Below are 16,753 nucleotides of genomic sequence, written 5' to 3'. Positions count from 1 at the left end.
GAAAGGGGTGGGGAGGGAAATATATCCCTGGTGGTGGGGTCTGTTTGGAGGTGGCGGAAATGTTGGCGGATGATTTGCTTTATGCGAAGGTTGGTAGGGTGGAAGGTGAGCACCAGGGGCATTCCCTCCTTGTTACGGTTGGAGGGGTGGGGTCTGAGGGCGGAGGTGCGGGATGTGGACGAGATGTGTTGGAGGGCATCTTTAACCAAGTGGGAAGGGAAATTGCAGTCTCTAAAGAAGGAGGCCATCTGGTGTGTTCTGTGGTGGAACTGGTCCTCCTGGGAGCAGATACGGCAGAGGCTGAAGAATTGGGAATACGGGATGGCATTTTTGCAGGAGGTTGGGTGGGAAGAGGTGTAATCCAGGTAGCTGTGAGAGTCTGTGGGTTTGTAAAAAATGTCAGTGTCAAGTCGGTCATCATTAATGGAGATGGAGAGGTCCAGGAAGGGGAGGGAGGTGTCAGAGATGGTCCAGGTAAATTTAAGGTCAAGGTGGAATGTGTTGAAGTTAATGAATTGCTCAACCTCCTCGCGGGAGCACGAGGTAGCGCCAATACAGTCCTCAATGTAGTGGAGGAAGAGGTGGGAGTGGTGCCGGTGTAATTATGGAAGATGGACTGTTCTACGTAGCCAACAAAGCGACGGGCATAGCTGGGGCCCATACGGGTGCCCATGGCTACCACTTTGGTCTGGAGGAAGTGGGAGGATTCGAAGGAGAAATTGTTAAGGGGTAGACCAGTTCAGCCAAACGAATGAGTGTGTCGGTGGAAGGGTACTGTTGGGGACGTCGGGAGAGGAAGAAATGGCTTGTAGGCCCTGGTCATGGCGGATGGAGGTGTAGAGGGACTGGATATCTGTAGTGAAGATGAGGCGTTGGGGGCCGGGGAAACGGAAGTCTTGAAGAGATGGAGGGCATGGGTGGTGTCTTGAACGTATGTGGGGAGTTCCTGGACTAGGAGGGGTAGGACAAAGTTATCCAATACTCGCAACAAGTGCTCCTTAAACATCCTCCACATTTCTGTTGTGTACTTCCCATGAATTGTTCTCAATTTATACTCCACAGCTCCTGTCTAAAAGCAGTATAATTTTCCCTCCCCCCAATTAAATACCTCCCCAAACTGTCTGTTCCTATCCCTCTCCATGGCTATGGAAAAGGTGAGGCAGTTGTGGTCACTGTCACCGTCACCAAAATGCTCCAAGAGACCTGACACCTGGCCTGGCTTGTTGCCTGGCACCAAATCCAATATGGCCTCCCCCCAGTTCGCCTATTGGCCTATATACATATTGAGTCAGGAATCCTTCCTGGACTCACCTGACCAAGTCAGCTCCATCCAGACCATCTGCATTAAGGAGGTTCCAATTAATATTGTGGCAGTTGGAATCACCCATAACAACAACTGTTACATTTGCACCTTTCCAAAGTCTGCTGTCCAATCTGTTCTTCCATCTCTCTGCTGCTGTTAGGGTGTCTATAAAAACACCCAATAAAGTGACTGCTCCGTTCCTGTTGGTGACTTCCACACATACTGACTCAATAGACAAACCTTCCTCAACAACCTCCTTTTCTGCAGTCGTGATGCACTCTCTAATTAACAATGCTATTCCCTCTCCTCTTTTTACCCCCCCCCCCCTCCCCCTCCTCCTGTTCTTTTTAAAAGATCTAAACTCTGGAACATCTAATAACCATTCCTGTCCCTGTGAAATCCACATCTCTGTTATGGTCACAACATCGTAGTTCCAAATACTGATCCATGCTCTAAGTTCATCACTTTTATTCCTGACACTCCTTGCATTGAAACACACACTTAACTCCTCCTTTTTCCCTATCAACTTTGTCACCTTCCTGACAGAGTCCCTGCATTCTATTTCTGACCATTCAACAACTACCCTCTCCTCTGAACTGTAGCTCTGGTTCCAGTATCCCTGCCAAACTAGTTTAAACTCTCCTGAAGTGCCCTAGAAAATCTCCCACCTAGGGCATTGCCCCTCCAGTTTAAGCATAACCCGTCCTTCATGTATAGATCCCATCTTCCCAGAAGGTACCCTGATGATGTACGTATCTGAAGCCCTCCCTCCTGCACCAGCCCTGTAGCCATGTATTTAGCTGCACCTGCTCCCTGTTCCTCGCCTCATTAGCACATGGCACTGGTAGTAATACTAAGATTACTAATCTGCTTGTCTTGCTTTTTAGCTTCCAACATAACTTCCTGAAATCACCTTTTTTTTTTTTAAGATCCTCATCCCTTTTCCTAGTTAGGTCATTGCCAATGTGCACTGCGACTTCTGGCTGCTCATCCTCCCCCTTCAGAATCATGTAGACTCCGAGACATCCTGGACCCTGGCACCTCGGAGGCAGCATACCTTCCGGGGGCCCGTTCACGACCACAAAATCTCCTGTCCATTCCTCTAATGATTGAGCCTCCTACCACTAGCGCTGTTCTATTCTCCCTCCCTTCCCTTCTGAGCTACATAGCCAGAGACCTGGCCACTATTGCTTTTCTCTGGTTGGTCCCAACAGTATCCACAGTGGTATACTTATTACTGACTAGAATGGCTACAGTGGATCGATCCCTGCTCTCTCTGCCTGTTCCCTTTCTGTCCCCTGACTGTAACCTATCCCCGTTTTTCCAGTACCTGAGGTGATACTATCTCCCTATAACTCCTTTCAATAACCTCCTCTGCCTCCCAAATGATCCAAAGTTCATCCAGCTCCAGCTCCCATTCCCTAATGCAGTTTCAGAGGAGCTGGAGTTGGGTTCACTTCCTGCAGGTGAAGTCAGTGGTGACCCTTACCGCCCACATCCTAAAGGAGGAGCATGCAGTTGTCCTAATATCATTCCCACTGTTCTGAATTCCCAAAGAGACTATTGGAAAAACTAGTAACCTTATTGAATCAGTGCACAGAGCCTTTTTATTTAGTGAGAGAAGGATAAGTGAGACACTACCTAAGTAGCATTTCGTATCAAGCAACCGCCCAAATATATTACCTCAATTACTCAGCAGTCCCATGTCTGCTCCTGCTCAGCGTGCACTCCACCTATTCACAAGAAGTTATTAAAGGATTTAATTTATTTTCCCAGCAGCCCCCTGGTTCTCTGTCTCTCTCACTCTTGCTGCTGCTGCAAAAATGAGGGAGATGGTGATGATTTAGGAGCTCACCGGAGGAGGAGGACTCCACAAATATCCCCATCCTCCAAGATGGAAGAGCCCAGCATGCCAGTGCAAAAGCTTTCACAGCAGTCTTCAGCCAGAAATGCTGAGCAAGTGATATATCTTGGCCTCCTACAGTGGACACCAGCAATACAGCTACCAGTCTTCAGCTAATTTGATACACTCTGTAATATCAAAAAACAGTTGGAGACACTGGATACTACAAAGTCTACAGGTCCTGACTCTATTCTGGCAATAGTACTGAATACTTGTGCTCCAGAACTTGCTGCACCCCTATCAAAGCTGTTCCAGTACAATTACAAGTACTTAACAATATGGAAATTTTGTAGGTATGTCCTGTGCATAAAAATCCAACCCAGCCAATTATCTCCCCGTTAGAGTCTGGACTATCATCAGTAAAGTGATGGAAGGTGTCATCAACAGTGCTATCAAGCAGCATCTTCTCAGCAATGACTGGGTACAACCAGGGCCACGCAGCTCCTGACCTCATTATAGTTTTGGTTCAAACATGGACAAAAGAGCTGAATTCTAGAGGTGAGGTGGAAGTGACAGCACTTCACATCAAGGCTGCATTTGAACAAGTGTGGCATCAAGGAGCTGTGAAGAAACTGAATTCAATGGGAATGTGGGGACAAACTCTTCAGTGGTTGGAGTCTTACCTGACACAACGTACTATGGTTGTGGTTGTTGGAGGTCAGTCATTTTGGCTCCAGCACATCTCTGCAGGAGTTCCCCAGGGTAGTGCCCTCTGCCCAATCATCTTCAGTTGCTTCTTCAATGGCTTTCCCTTCATCGTAAGAACAGAAGTTGGGAAGCATGCCAATGGATGATTGTGCACTGTTCAGCACCATTTGCAACAACTCCGATACTGAAGCAGTTCATGTTCAAATGCAACAAGATCAGGACAATACTCAGGCTTGGGCTGACAAGTGGCAAGTTACATTAGGACCACACAAATGCCAGGCTATGACCATCATCAATAAGAGGCAATCTAACCACAGCCCCTTTAACATTCAATGGTGTAACCATCATTGAATCCCCCACTATCAACATCCTGGGGGTTATCATTGACCAGAAACTCAACTGGACTCACCACATGAACACAGTAGCTACAAGAGCATGTCAGAGGCTAGGAATACTGTGGGGATTTCCTCACCAGCTGACTCCACAAAGCCTGTTAGCCATCTATAAGGCACAAGTCAGTAGTGTGATGGAATACTCCCTGCTTGCAGCCCCAACAACATTTTAAGAAGCTTGACAACATTCATGACAAATCAGTCCGCTTGATTGGCACTGCAGCTACAAGCATCCACTTCCTCTTCCACCGATGTTCGTTAGCAGCAGTGTGTACTAGCTACAAGATGCACTGCAAAATATCAAAGATCCTTTAGACAGCATCTTCAAACCCATGACCACTTCCACCTAGAAGGACAAGGGCAGTCGATATATAGGAAAGACACACACCACCCTGACTTGGAAATATATTGGCATTCATTCACTGTTGCTGGGTCAAAATCCTGAAATCCCTTCCCTCATGGCATTTGAGTGTCAACCCACAGGTGGACTACAGCAGTTCAAGAAGGTAGATCAGCACCACCTTCTCAAGGGCAACTAGGGACAGGCAATAAATACTGGCTGGCCAGCAACGCCCACATCCCACAAATGAATAAAAATTATGAAAGTATTACAGGAAACCAGGTCAGACTACTCTTTTCTAGTTAATCAGCTAGAATGTAATTTGGATAGAACAATATCAGTAAATAGCTCTGTTTGATTTTTGAAGCAGCAGAAGAAAGGTAATTAAATAAAATCTAAACATTCTTATTATTATTATTTTACTAGAATGCTCCAACTGCAGTTAGTTTATTGCTTGGCTCCTTATTACTGAATTATGTTAGGTATTTTTCTTAGTACTTGTTTCATGTGCTTTATTTAGGCTGAGTCCAGAGCCAGCATTGCAATTTTACAAGTCTCTGTTCCTGACTGCAGCCTTTCTACTCTATCTACTCTAATTTATTTGTTCTCTGATTTAGGAGATACACAAGCTTGTAAGGAACTGGCTTTCTGTTTCTCTGAGACATAGCTGCTGGAAACATTGATCATAATCATTCTTACAATGAAGAAAAGTAGAAGCGTCCTGGCAGTGACCACCGAAGATGTAAGTCAATAACTTGAACTAATTGTATTTTCAATTTAATAACTTAGGCTCAGACTTTTCTTATAAAAAGACTTGTGTTATTCTAGAGAGATTCCCCTCCTATCTTCTGAAAGCTTGAGAGATATTTGTATTAAACTAAACATACTTACTAGTAATTGTGTTGACTCTGAAGTGCCAGTTTTCTGTAATTTCTGAGGTTCTGATGTGATCGCTACTTGATAATTCATTTTAACATTGGGTTGGTTACCTCTGGTTGAACAACTGATTTGCAATGCAGAGTGGCACCAACAATGTAAGTTTAATTACTGCACTGAGATTACGATGAAGGACTCTCCTTCTCAACTTCTCCCCTCACCTGAGGCACGGTAACCCTCAGATTAAAGTAATTTTCACTCATGTGAGAGCAGGCCTAATGTCTGGTGATTTTGGCTTTGATCCTCCTGGATCATGAAGGGTGAGCAGCACAGTAGTTAGCACTGCTGCCTCTCAGTGCCAGGGACCGGGGTTCGATTCCAGCCTCTGGTAACTGTGCAGACTTCACACAGACATTCTTCCCGTGTCTGCGTGGGTTTCCCCCGGGTGCTGCAATTTCCTCCCACAGTCCAAAGATGTGCAGGTTAAGTGAATTGGCCATGCTAAATTGCCCATAGTGTTCAAGGATGTGTAGGTTAGGTGCTTTAGTCATGGGAAATGTAGAGTATTAGGGTAGGGGAATGGGTCTCAGTGGTTAACCTTCAGAGGGTCAGTGTGGACTTGTTGGGCCGAAGGGCCTGTTTCCATACTGTAGGGATTCTATTTTTTAAAAAAACTAGACATGGAGGTGCTGGTGTTGTACAGTAGTGGGCAGAGTTAAAAATCACAATACCAGGTTCTTGTCCAACAGGTTTATTTGGAAGTACAAACTTTTGGAGTGCTGTCAGCTAATTCAATATAGTTAGGACACAGGATGGCTCATGGGCAGTAAGGTTCTGCTCAGACGTAGAGAGCTCCAATAGTGCCAGTAATTTGATATGAAGTGCAGTCTTTAGACAACCATTGGGATGTAGCCACAGGAGAGAAGATTGAGTAGCTGGGAGGTGAGCAGTTATTGATAGCAGGGGAGCTAAGGAGTTGCAACCATCTTGGTGTATAGGCATTCATGTACAGTGTGGCTTAAATGGTGTGACGTAATAATTGACATAGGTCAGTTCAAGTGAAAGAGACGAAGATTTCTGGGTTGGTTCCTGAGTGATGTGTGGAATCTGTTTTTACTGTATCTGCTATTTGATATTGTCTATGGAGTGTTCAGCCACAACTTGTCCATTTCTCATGTTTATCTCTTGTTAATTCTGAATGTTAAACTATAAATGTTATACATATTGTGGATTATTTTAAATTTCTAACCTTGTATAGTAAAGCTTGTTGGTTGTTCAAAACCGTGGAATCTTCGTAAGTAGGTGAAATTTTTGAAACTTTCTCTATTTTTAAATAAGTTATTGATCCTGAACAGGATCATAACATTACTTTAACAGTTTCATTTGAAATTGAAAGAGTATTAATCCTTTAATCTATACTGTCAAAGTTATTTTACAGCACTCTAGCCATTAACATTTAACCATGAACCAATTAAGTTCTTGCTTCAGTCACCTTTGCCTCGCTTGCTCACTCATATCTGCCTCTGTTATGTTTTCTCTTCCCTGTCCACCTCCCAAACTCTACTTTCACTGTCTTTTTGGCTTGATGCATTAATTTTCCACAGCGTTCTTGCTTCTTGGAGGACATATAGGATACATTAGCTCCTTTGTCACACCTGGGAGGGTGAACATAATGAAATGTAATGCTAGCTGCTCTGTTACCAAGAACATTTTTGGAAGCCTTTCAGTGTATAGAATTGTATCAGTGAAGAAATAGACTACTGGACCAAGATTTGCAAGATTTTCCTGCTTGATGATCGACAAGGTTCTATGACAATTTGGATAACTTCCCTTGTGTCAAATGCTTTCTTCAAAAGAGCATTCTTTTTCTGCAGGTGATCACCATCCTCAGCAAGAGCTTGCTAACTTCCTGATGGTCTTCTGCAAATTGCCATAATATATTTGTTGTAACTTTTAAGATTTTCTTCTTCTTCTAGTGGTTAGCACTGCTGCTTCACAGCGCCAGAGACCCGGGTTCAATTCCTGACTGTGTGGAGTTTGCACGTTCTCCCCGTGTCTGCATGGGTTTCCTCTGTGTGCTCCGGTTTCCTCCCACCGTCCAAAGATGTGCAGGTCAGGTGAATTGGCCATCATAAATTGCCCGTAGTGTTAGATAAAAGGGGTAAATGTAGGGGAATGGGTGGGTTGCGCTTTGGCGGGTCGGTGTGGACTTGTTGGGCCGAAGGGCCTGTTTCCACACTAAGTAATCTAATCTAAACTCTAAAGTCATCACCTATTGTTCAAAGCAGAATGTTTCCTCCAACAGTAATAACTACTGATCTTTGCACTCTGAACATTTCCCTAGCAATTACACACGAATGCAGGCTGCCTCTGTAGATTTTTTGAAAATCCGCTGGAGCCTTTTATTCTTCAGCCTTAATGTCTTAAAGCTCATTGTGATCAGGACCAGCCTTGGCCAAGTTTGAAGAGAATGGCCTCTTGGTCTCTGGATAGTTATCGTTTACTAGCTTCTTTTAGATATTGAAATTCCTCTTGTTGACCTATTTGAGAAAAACCTCTGTCAAGTTCATGTTGATGTCTTGTGCCTCAATGTAAAGAAGTGTTGCATACAGTTAGCTGCTGCCAGTGAAATGGGGCATCAATCACCTTGCCTGAAAATTCACTGCTCATGCCCAATCATTGGAATTGGGCAACCACATTGTTGCAGGATTGAAGACTTCTCCTTAACTCCCTAATTCAAACGTTTCCGAAATTGTTAATTTCGGAATTTTTAGAATTTTTAATTTTTAGCATTTTTAGAATTTGTAGAATTTTTAAAGTTTCACTTGCTTTCATTTGAGATGCAACTAGTATAAAGAGTTGTTGTTCTTCCTTCCCTGTGGTGATGAGACCTTCTCATAGAGCCCCTACAGTGTGGAGACAGGCCCGGAATTTCTTCATCTCACTGCAGTTGTTGCTGTGGCATATTTATCTTTTGTCACCTTCCAGAGAGGGGTGATTCTTCTCCAAAGGAACAGCGGGGATTTCACAGACAAAGTCACCTTTTTTTAAAAAAAGTGCAACGTTTCAGCTTTTGATGAGTGAACAGCCTGTGCATGTATCCTGAAGAAACAAACCAAGGTCTGGAAGGCCCTCTGGTGGCTGGTCATCATCTTTAGTCTCTCGCACTCTCCCGCTCTCTCTCACTCTTCCCCAACACATGCCACCCCCCACCCCACAGCAAAACAAAAACACATTTTCCCCCCCCCACCCCCCGCTTTTTTTACCTTTGAGACAAATGGAGGTCCATGCTACCTTTTTTGCATTTCTACAACTGGAATATCTGCAGTAGTGAATGATTCTCAGTAACTGAACCAACTTCAACATCTTCAGAAACTGCTAATGGGAGAATATTTAAAGCTATACACGCAGATCTAATTAATCAAGTGTAGTGGATATGAATGACATACAGGACCTCTGCGATCCTCCTTCAGTTGTAATGAAATGTAGAACATAACTGTCCTTATGTTTTATTCATTGTAGCCAATTTGAATTTTTCTTGTTACTTATTGCTTACCATTCTCTACTATGGCCTTCTATGGTTTTTAGTTTTGTGTGGCTTTACTGCTCTATAGTTGGTGCCATGTTTGAAATTTGAAGCCTATACTCATAGGTACCTGTCACCTGATATGCTCAGTGTATCATCCGGCATTTTGCCTTCTGTGTTTTGATCACTGGTCGAGCCTTGAGGTTTACCTGCTAGTGCTTTGATGTTGTGGGCTTCACTTTTGGCTCTCTCAGGTGTTTTTCTAAGTCCATGCCTCTAGGACTCCTCAATCTTGCAGTAGAGTGAGGTCTATGTTAATCTGAATGCGCATTTTCAGTTTTTGTTAAACATAACTATTTACAATACATGGTAAGAGAAGATATGCTGCTGAACTCTTCAGACTTCATTTTGCTTTGTTCTTTCTTTCATAGGATTTGGATGCTATTGGCAAGGCCAATGTTGGTTGCCTATCCACACATCCGCAGTTACGTTTGAATGGAATGGCTTGCTAATCTGTTTCAGAAAGCCTTTGACAGTCAAACCTGTGACTGGAGATCTGGAACTCCATGTAGGGTAGACTCATCAGTGTTGTAGGAGTTATTTTGTGTGTTTCTTTTCCTGAAGGATATTTTTAACAACCCATCTAGTTTACTACAATTAACAATATCACTGATGACTAGCTCTATATTCCAGGTTTTTATTGATTTGAATTTAAAATCCACAAGCTGTAATGGTGGGATTTGCACAGTGACCTCAATGTTAACCTGGAACTCTGGGTCACTGCCTAATGAAGCCTTTTAGTCATCATTCTCCAAGGCTGCCTTCATGTTTGAACACTGATACTTCATAGAGGTGTCCATGTAATCCTAATGTCTCTAGATTTTGACCTTTGAACTACTTGCATCACAGACTTTTATATTGTATACCTTTTTGAGATAAGCCCTGGAATTCTCTTAATTCTATAGTCTTAACAAATGTGTTGCTGCTTTTTCATGGCCTGCAAATAAAAAATACATCTAACTCTTGGTGCTCTACAGACATAAATCTACTTTTGTTCGAAGTATAATAACTGTGTCTTTTTTAAATAAAATTCATTAATATGCTGACATTGAATTCCAGAAAGGCATATATTCTGATAATGTATTTATTGCACTAACTCATGACTCTTCTAGTAGTTCTTATGCTGAACAAGACTGATCCAAATTCACATCGATTCTGCAAATTGGACAACTTGATTTTTCCCTATTAACCAGCGGTCATACATAATGGCTATGTAGGTTAACTTCCTTCAAACTAGCCAGCAAGCTTTTGCAAAATATTGTATGGCTAGAGCTCCAGGCAAGCAATGTCATTGACACCTTAAATGCTTTAAGCTCTGTATCTTTCCTAGGGTCAGAAGTTACTTGTCACACAGCAATGTATTGCTAAGTCAAAAAACAGCAACTGATTCAATGTTCACATGAATTGCAGAGTCAAACAATAGCAAACTCAAGCTCTCATTGTTCTGAAAAAGGCTGCCCAATATCTAGTCAATGCGAAACTTCATAATACCCTTCATGCTGTAAGAATGCTACCCCATCCCAGTATCTCTGCAGTAACTATAAAGCCATTCCATCATTGTGATTTTTGTTTTGTGATTCTTTTCACCAGATCAATGCAAATCGCAGCTGAATTTCCACCCATGATACCTGCATTGTACATTAATCTTTCACTATGTTAATGATCCACAACCAGTGAAGAAATAGCTACTGAAATAACTACTGCCTTTCTTCCTTGTCTCTCAGCAGCATCTTCATACTGCAGTCAAGCAGATATACAAGATCCTCGCTTACAGCAGGATGAACATTTCAAATACAATGCATATTCTAAACCAGCTAGACAAGTCAGAGGTGCCTGCAGTGCTGATCCCAGTATGCTGAATCATAGGATTTTGTTGCAATCAGACATGCAAGAAGACACAGTAGCTGGAAGAGAAAGCTCATGTAACTAAACGAGCATTATCATTTGCAAGAACAGTAAAGGCAATTCTTTCTTATCAGGAGTTTAAGTTATAAGAGAGACTTATGGAAGGAGAGATTATTTTGCTTGGAAAAGCGCATTTGAGATTGCCTATTTGAAACTTGTAAAATTTGAAGGGAATTATCAAACTTTTTTATCCAGGTAAGTTTCTCGTTATTGAGGGTGACACATTATGGACAAAAGTTGAAAGGTTGGGGAAGAATATTTTAATAGAATCTTTCTAACTGAGGGTTAATAGAGGTAGCTAATTATCTCCAAAGGACTAAGTAACTCCTGAGAGCTTCTTGCTTATCAAAATAAGCTAAGAGTCCACCTGTCAGAAAAGTGTGGACTTGAGGGTGATCTGCTTTGAGATTAATAAAGTATAACATACAATAACCTGCTCCAATTTATAATTCTTTCCTTTTTAAAAAAAAATAGGGAAAGCCAGGGTGCAGTGGAAAGGAACATTTTCAAGATGTGTAATAATAGGCTAGATCTAGATTTAATTTGGAAGTGCACTCCTTTCCCAGATGTTAGTGGACACTGAAAAAGGCTGCAACCTCTTGTAGTCAGTGACGATTTATTGACATTGTGCTTGAAGGAATTCTGTCTTGAAAAATGTGAAAATCAGGACCACCAATTAGGTGACAAGCCTTAGATGTTTACATGGGTTAGAGAATAAATTCTGTTAATTTATTTCATGGTTTTGGGTAGGATGTGAAGTGTGTGTGTTGTAACTCTCTCAAAATATTACAATTGTGTGGATAGATTTTTACCTGTATGCCATTTTTCTTATGTTTGCATAAGGTATTTAAAGAAAATATTATGAATGGATTCTGAAAGAATTAGATGCAAAAGATTCTCTAGAAAGTAGTGATCCTAACATGATAGAATATGATCGTGTTTGAGAGTGAAAAACTTGGGTTGGAAACAATTGTTAACTTAAATTGAATTGCAATGAAATGTGGATTGAATTGGCTAAAGTGACCTGGCGGAATAGATTAGCAGGGATAACTGTAAGCAAGCAGACACGGACATTTCAGAAGGTAGTTCATGACTCTAAGCAAAAATACATTCTCGTATGAAGGAAAGACTCCGGGATAAACCAACCATGGCTAACCAAGCAAGTTGGGGAGAGTATTAAGTTGAAAGAAAGTGTATAAAGAGGCCAAAGCCACATAATAGCCCCAAAGACAGGAATAAATTCAGTGTCCCACAAAGGAAGACTAAAAACATAATACAGACAGGGGGGAAAAAAAAAGCCATGAGGGCAATCTAGTGAGGAACAAACCTGATAAGAGCTTATTTACGTATTATAAAAAGAGCAGAGAGAGGTCAAAGTGTTCATAGGCCCCTTAGAAAATGAATTTGAAATGATAGTTAATGGGAATGAGAAAATGGCAGTGGAGTGAACAAGATATCTTCTATCAGTTTTTACTGAGAAATATCTGGGAAGAATTAAGTACTATCACCATCACTATACTAGAGAAATATTATCTGGCAAACTAATGGAGCAACAGCAGATAGGTCCCCTGGCCCTGATGGCTTGCATCCTATGATCCTAAATGAGATGGCTACAGAGAAATTGGATGCGTTGGTTACAATTTTCCAAAAATTCATGAATTCTGGAGAGGTACTAGGGAATTCAAAAAAGGGAGGGAGCCAAAAATGGGTAACTGTAGGCTGATTAGCCTAACATGTATTTTAGGACTAGTATTGGAATCCATTCTTAAGGAGATAATAGCAGCACATTTGGAAAATTATAATCTAATCAAGTAGAGCCATTGCAGCTTTGTGAAAGGGAAATAATTTCAGACTAACTTTTTTTTTGAGGAAGTCTTGATGGAGTTGGTAGAGGGGAACAAGTAGATGTGTTGGATTTGGACTTCCAGGTTTGGTAAGGTAACTTAAACACTTAAGGCATACGATAACACTTCAGTGTTGAGAGTTAATATATTGGCATGGATAGAGAATTGTGTAATGGGCAGGAAACAGTGGGTTGGAATAAATGGTTCTTTTTCAGCTTAATGATCTGTAACTAGTGGAGTTTCATGGGGAGCAGTGCTGAGATCACAACAGTCTACAATATTTGTTAATGATTTAGAGGAAGCAAGAGAATGTACTGTAGCCAAACCCTGGCCTGGGGAGCAATTGAGAAGGAAGGGAGGATTTAGATACGGTCCATGTAGGTACCAATGACAGCTAGGACTAGGAAAGACGTTCTAGGGATTATGAGCAGCTTGGGGCTAAGTTAAGGAGAAGAAGCACAAAGATAAATGCTCCAAATTACTCCAAGCCATATTGCAAATTAGCCTAAGGTAAATAAGATTGGAGAGGTAAATGTATGGCTCAAAGATTGGTGTGGAAGAAATGGTTTCTGATTATTGCACTGGGGAGGGAGAGATGTTCCATTAGGCATGGCTTTATTTGAACCATACTGGGACCAGTCTCCTGGCAAATTGTATAACTAGAGTTATAGATAGGGCTTTAAACTAATTGGTACAGAGTAGGTTTTAATTGAACTCAAGTTTCTTTTTTAAAAAAAATCAGATACATGAGAGCAAGGATGCAAGTTAATCAAGAGACAAATCCCATTTAAACTGGAACTGAAAGAGGAACAGGATATATAAAATAGCACAGCAGGAATTAGAACCAGAGTAGGATTAAAAAGTCAAAACTTGAATCTCCTTACCTGAACATTTGCAGCATTTGCAACAGGATAGATGAGTTTTCACCACTCTGAATGCTGTGGCTTTGGATTGGATTCTCTCCTTGATTGCCCTTAACCACAGGTTGTTCAGCCTTCTCATCTAGCCTGTTTAAGGAGAATGGCTGTGGAGATAGTGGAAACATGGGTCAAAATATTACAGAATCCATTGAATTCCCAGAGGATTCCAGCAGATTGAAAAACCCACTAACGTACACTCCTATTTAAGAAGGGATAGAGACAGAGAAAGCAGGAACCTGTGCCCATTGGCTTACCATTTTTGGAAAAGTGCTGGAATCTATTATTTTGAAAGAAATAGCAGAATGCTGAGAACATAATGCAATCAATGAGTCAACATGGTTTTGTGAAAGGGAAATCATGTTTGAAGCATAATTGATAAAAGGGTAGATATAGTGTATTTGGATTTCCAGAAGGCATTGAAGAGGTGTCATGTTAAAGGTTTTTGCACAAGATATGATCTCTCTACTTGGGGATAATGTATTAACATGGATTGAAGATTGATTAGCACGCACATGGCAGAGGATCAAGACGAATGGTTCTTTGGCAGGTTGGAAAGGAATAACTAGTGAACTGCAACAAGGACCAGTCTCAGACCCTCAATTATTTACTGTTCCTATTAATGATTTGGAGGAGGGGACATAACACAATCTGTCTAAATTTGCTGATGATACAAGAATAGATGGGAGGGCATGTTGTGATGAGGATGTAAAGAATCTATGAGCAGTTATCGATAGGGTGTGAGTGAGCACAAATTGGCAGATGGAGTTTAATGTAAGAAAGTGAGGTAATGCACTTTGTTAGGAAGAATCACCAAAGGCAGAATATAAATTCAAAAAAATGCTGCTTAGAGGGATTATGGATGTTTTTCGGCATGAAACACAAAATGTTAACTCATTTGTGCCACAAATAATTAAAAGGCTAGTGGAACTTTCACTTTTATTGCTGGCAGGTTAGTGTTTAAAAAGTGGGAAGTCCAGTTACAATGAAACTGGGTGTTGATGAGTGTGGACTTGGAATACTGGGAGAAAATGAGGACTGCTGATGCTAGAGATCCAGAGTCAGTGTGGTGCTGGAAAAGCACAGCCGGTCAGGCAGCATCCAAGGAGCAGGAGAGTCAACATTTTGAGCATAAGCTCTTCAGGAATGAGGGATGGCCCAAGGTGGCTGAGAAATAAATGGGAGGTGGGTGGGGCTGGGGGAAGGTAGCTGAGAATGCGATAGGTAGATGAGGTTTGGGGGGGGGGGGGGTGAAGGTGATAGGTCAGAGAGGAGGGTGGATTGTTTGGAAAGAAGATGGACAGGTTAAAAGGACGGTGCCAGATTGGAACGATGGATCTGGGATGTGGTGGAGGTTGGGGGGTGGAGAAAGAGTAGGGAAATGAGGAAACTGAAATCCACATTGATCCCGTATAGTTGGAGGGTTCCCAAGGCAGGAGATGAGGCCTCCTTCCTCCAGGCATCAGGTGGTCAGGGTTTGGCAGTGGAGGAGGCCCAGGATCTGCATGTCCTTGGCAGAATAGGAGGGGGAGAGAAAGTGTTCAATCACTGGGTGGAGTGGGGTTGTTTTGTGCATATGTCCCAGAGATGTTCTCTGAAGTGTTTAGCAAGTAGGCATCCTGTCTCCCAAATGTAGAGGAGACCACATCGGGAGCAATGGATACAGTGGATGATGTGTGTGGAAGTGAAGGTAAATCTCTGGATGTAGAAGGCTCCTTTGGGGCCTTGGAGGGTAGCGCCAACCCCCAGACACCATCACCTACTGCCCCCTTGACTAGGACCTCACCTCCCCACACCAAATAATATCTCCCAGATCATTCACAACCTCATCACCTCAGAGGATCTCCCACCCACAGCCTCCAACCTCATAGTCCAGCAACCGCAGGCCACCTGGTTCTACCTCCTACCCAAAATTCATAAACCTGACTGCCCCGGATACTCCTGCCCCAATGAACTCATCTTGATGTACCTTGACACCATCCTTTCCCACTACAAACCCACTGACTCCCACAACTACCTGGACTACACCGCCTCCAACCCTGCTTCCTATAAAAACGCTATCCCTTATTCCCAATTCCTCCGCTTCTGTCAGGAGACCAATTCCACCACAGAATACACCAGACAGCTGCCGCCTTCAAAGACTGCAATTTCCCCTCCCACGTGGTCAATGATGCCCTCCAGCGCATCTCATTCACTTCCTGCACCTCTGTCCTTGAACTCCACCCCTCAAACTGCAACAAGGACTGAACGCCCCTGGTCCTCACCTTTGGCCCCACCAACCTCTGGATACATCGCATTACCCTTTGCCATTTCTGCCACCTACAAACGGACTCCACTACCAGAGACATTATTTCCCTCCCCACCCCATCTGCATTGCGTAAAGACCATTCCTTCCTCAGCTCCCGTTAGGTCCACGCCACCCACCAACCCGCCCTTCTCTTCCGGCACCTTCCCATCCACTGTAAGAACTGCAAAAACTATGCCCACACCTTCTCTCCTCCACCCCCAACCACCTCTATCCAAGGCCCCAAAGGAGCCTTCTCCATCAGAGACTTACCTGCACTTCCACACACATCATCTATTGTATCCATTGCTCCTGTTGTAGTCTTCGCCTCACTGGGGAGTCAGGATACTTACTTGCGGAAAGCTTCAGAGAACATCTCTGGGACGTACATGAAACAACCCCACCACCCCATGGCTGAACACTTTAACTCCCCCTCCCCGTCCGCCAAGGGAATGCACATCCTGGGCCACCACAAGCAAACCCTTACCACCTAATGCATGAATGAAAAATGCTACATCTTCCAAATTGGGACCCTCCAAACACACTGGATCAATGTGGATTTCACCAGTTTCTTCTTTTCCCCCTCGCCCCAGATTCAACCTTCCAACCTGGCACTGCCCTTTTTTGACCTTTCCTACCTGTCCATCTTCTTTCCCACCTATCATCTCCCCCTCCAACTTCATCTACCTATCACATTCTCAGGTACCTTCCCCCATTTCTCTTCTTTTCCCCCCCCCCCCCCCCCCCCCCCCCCC

At 42.9% G+C, this 16,753-nt stretch overlaps 1 protein-coding gene across 4 annotated transcripts in view; it reads left to right on the top strand.

Moving 5' to 3' along the window:
• Window positions 1-16,753, top strand: part of pde4ba (phosphodiesterase 4B, cAMP-specific a) — a 621,169-nt gene that overhangs the window by 158,105 nt on the left and 446,311 nt on the right. For all 4 annotated transcript variants that reach the window (XM_043699425.1, XM_043699424.1, XM_043699422.1 and 1 more), the window contains one exon: window positions 5,204-5,328. In XM_043699425.1, the coding sequence (XP_043555360.1) occupies window positions 5,287-5,328 (42 nt within the window). In that variant the 5' untranslated portion in view covers window positions 5,204-5,286. The remainder of the gene's footprint in view (window positions 1-5,203; window positions 5,329-16,753) is intronic.

Source organism: Chiloscyllium plagiosum, chromosome 11, assembly GCF_004010195.1.
Source record: "Chiloscyllium plagiosum isolate BGI_BamShark_2017 chromosome 11, ASM401019v2, whole genome shotgun sequence".
Taxonomy (NCBI): Eukaryota; Metazoa; Chordata; class Chondrichthyes; order Orectolobiformes; family Hemiscylliidae; genus Chiloscyllium; species Chiloscyllium plagiosum.
This window is presented reverse-complemented; position numbering and strand designations above follow the sequence as displayed.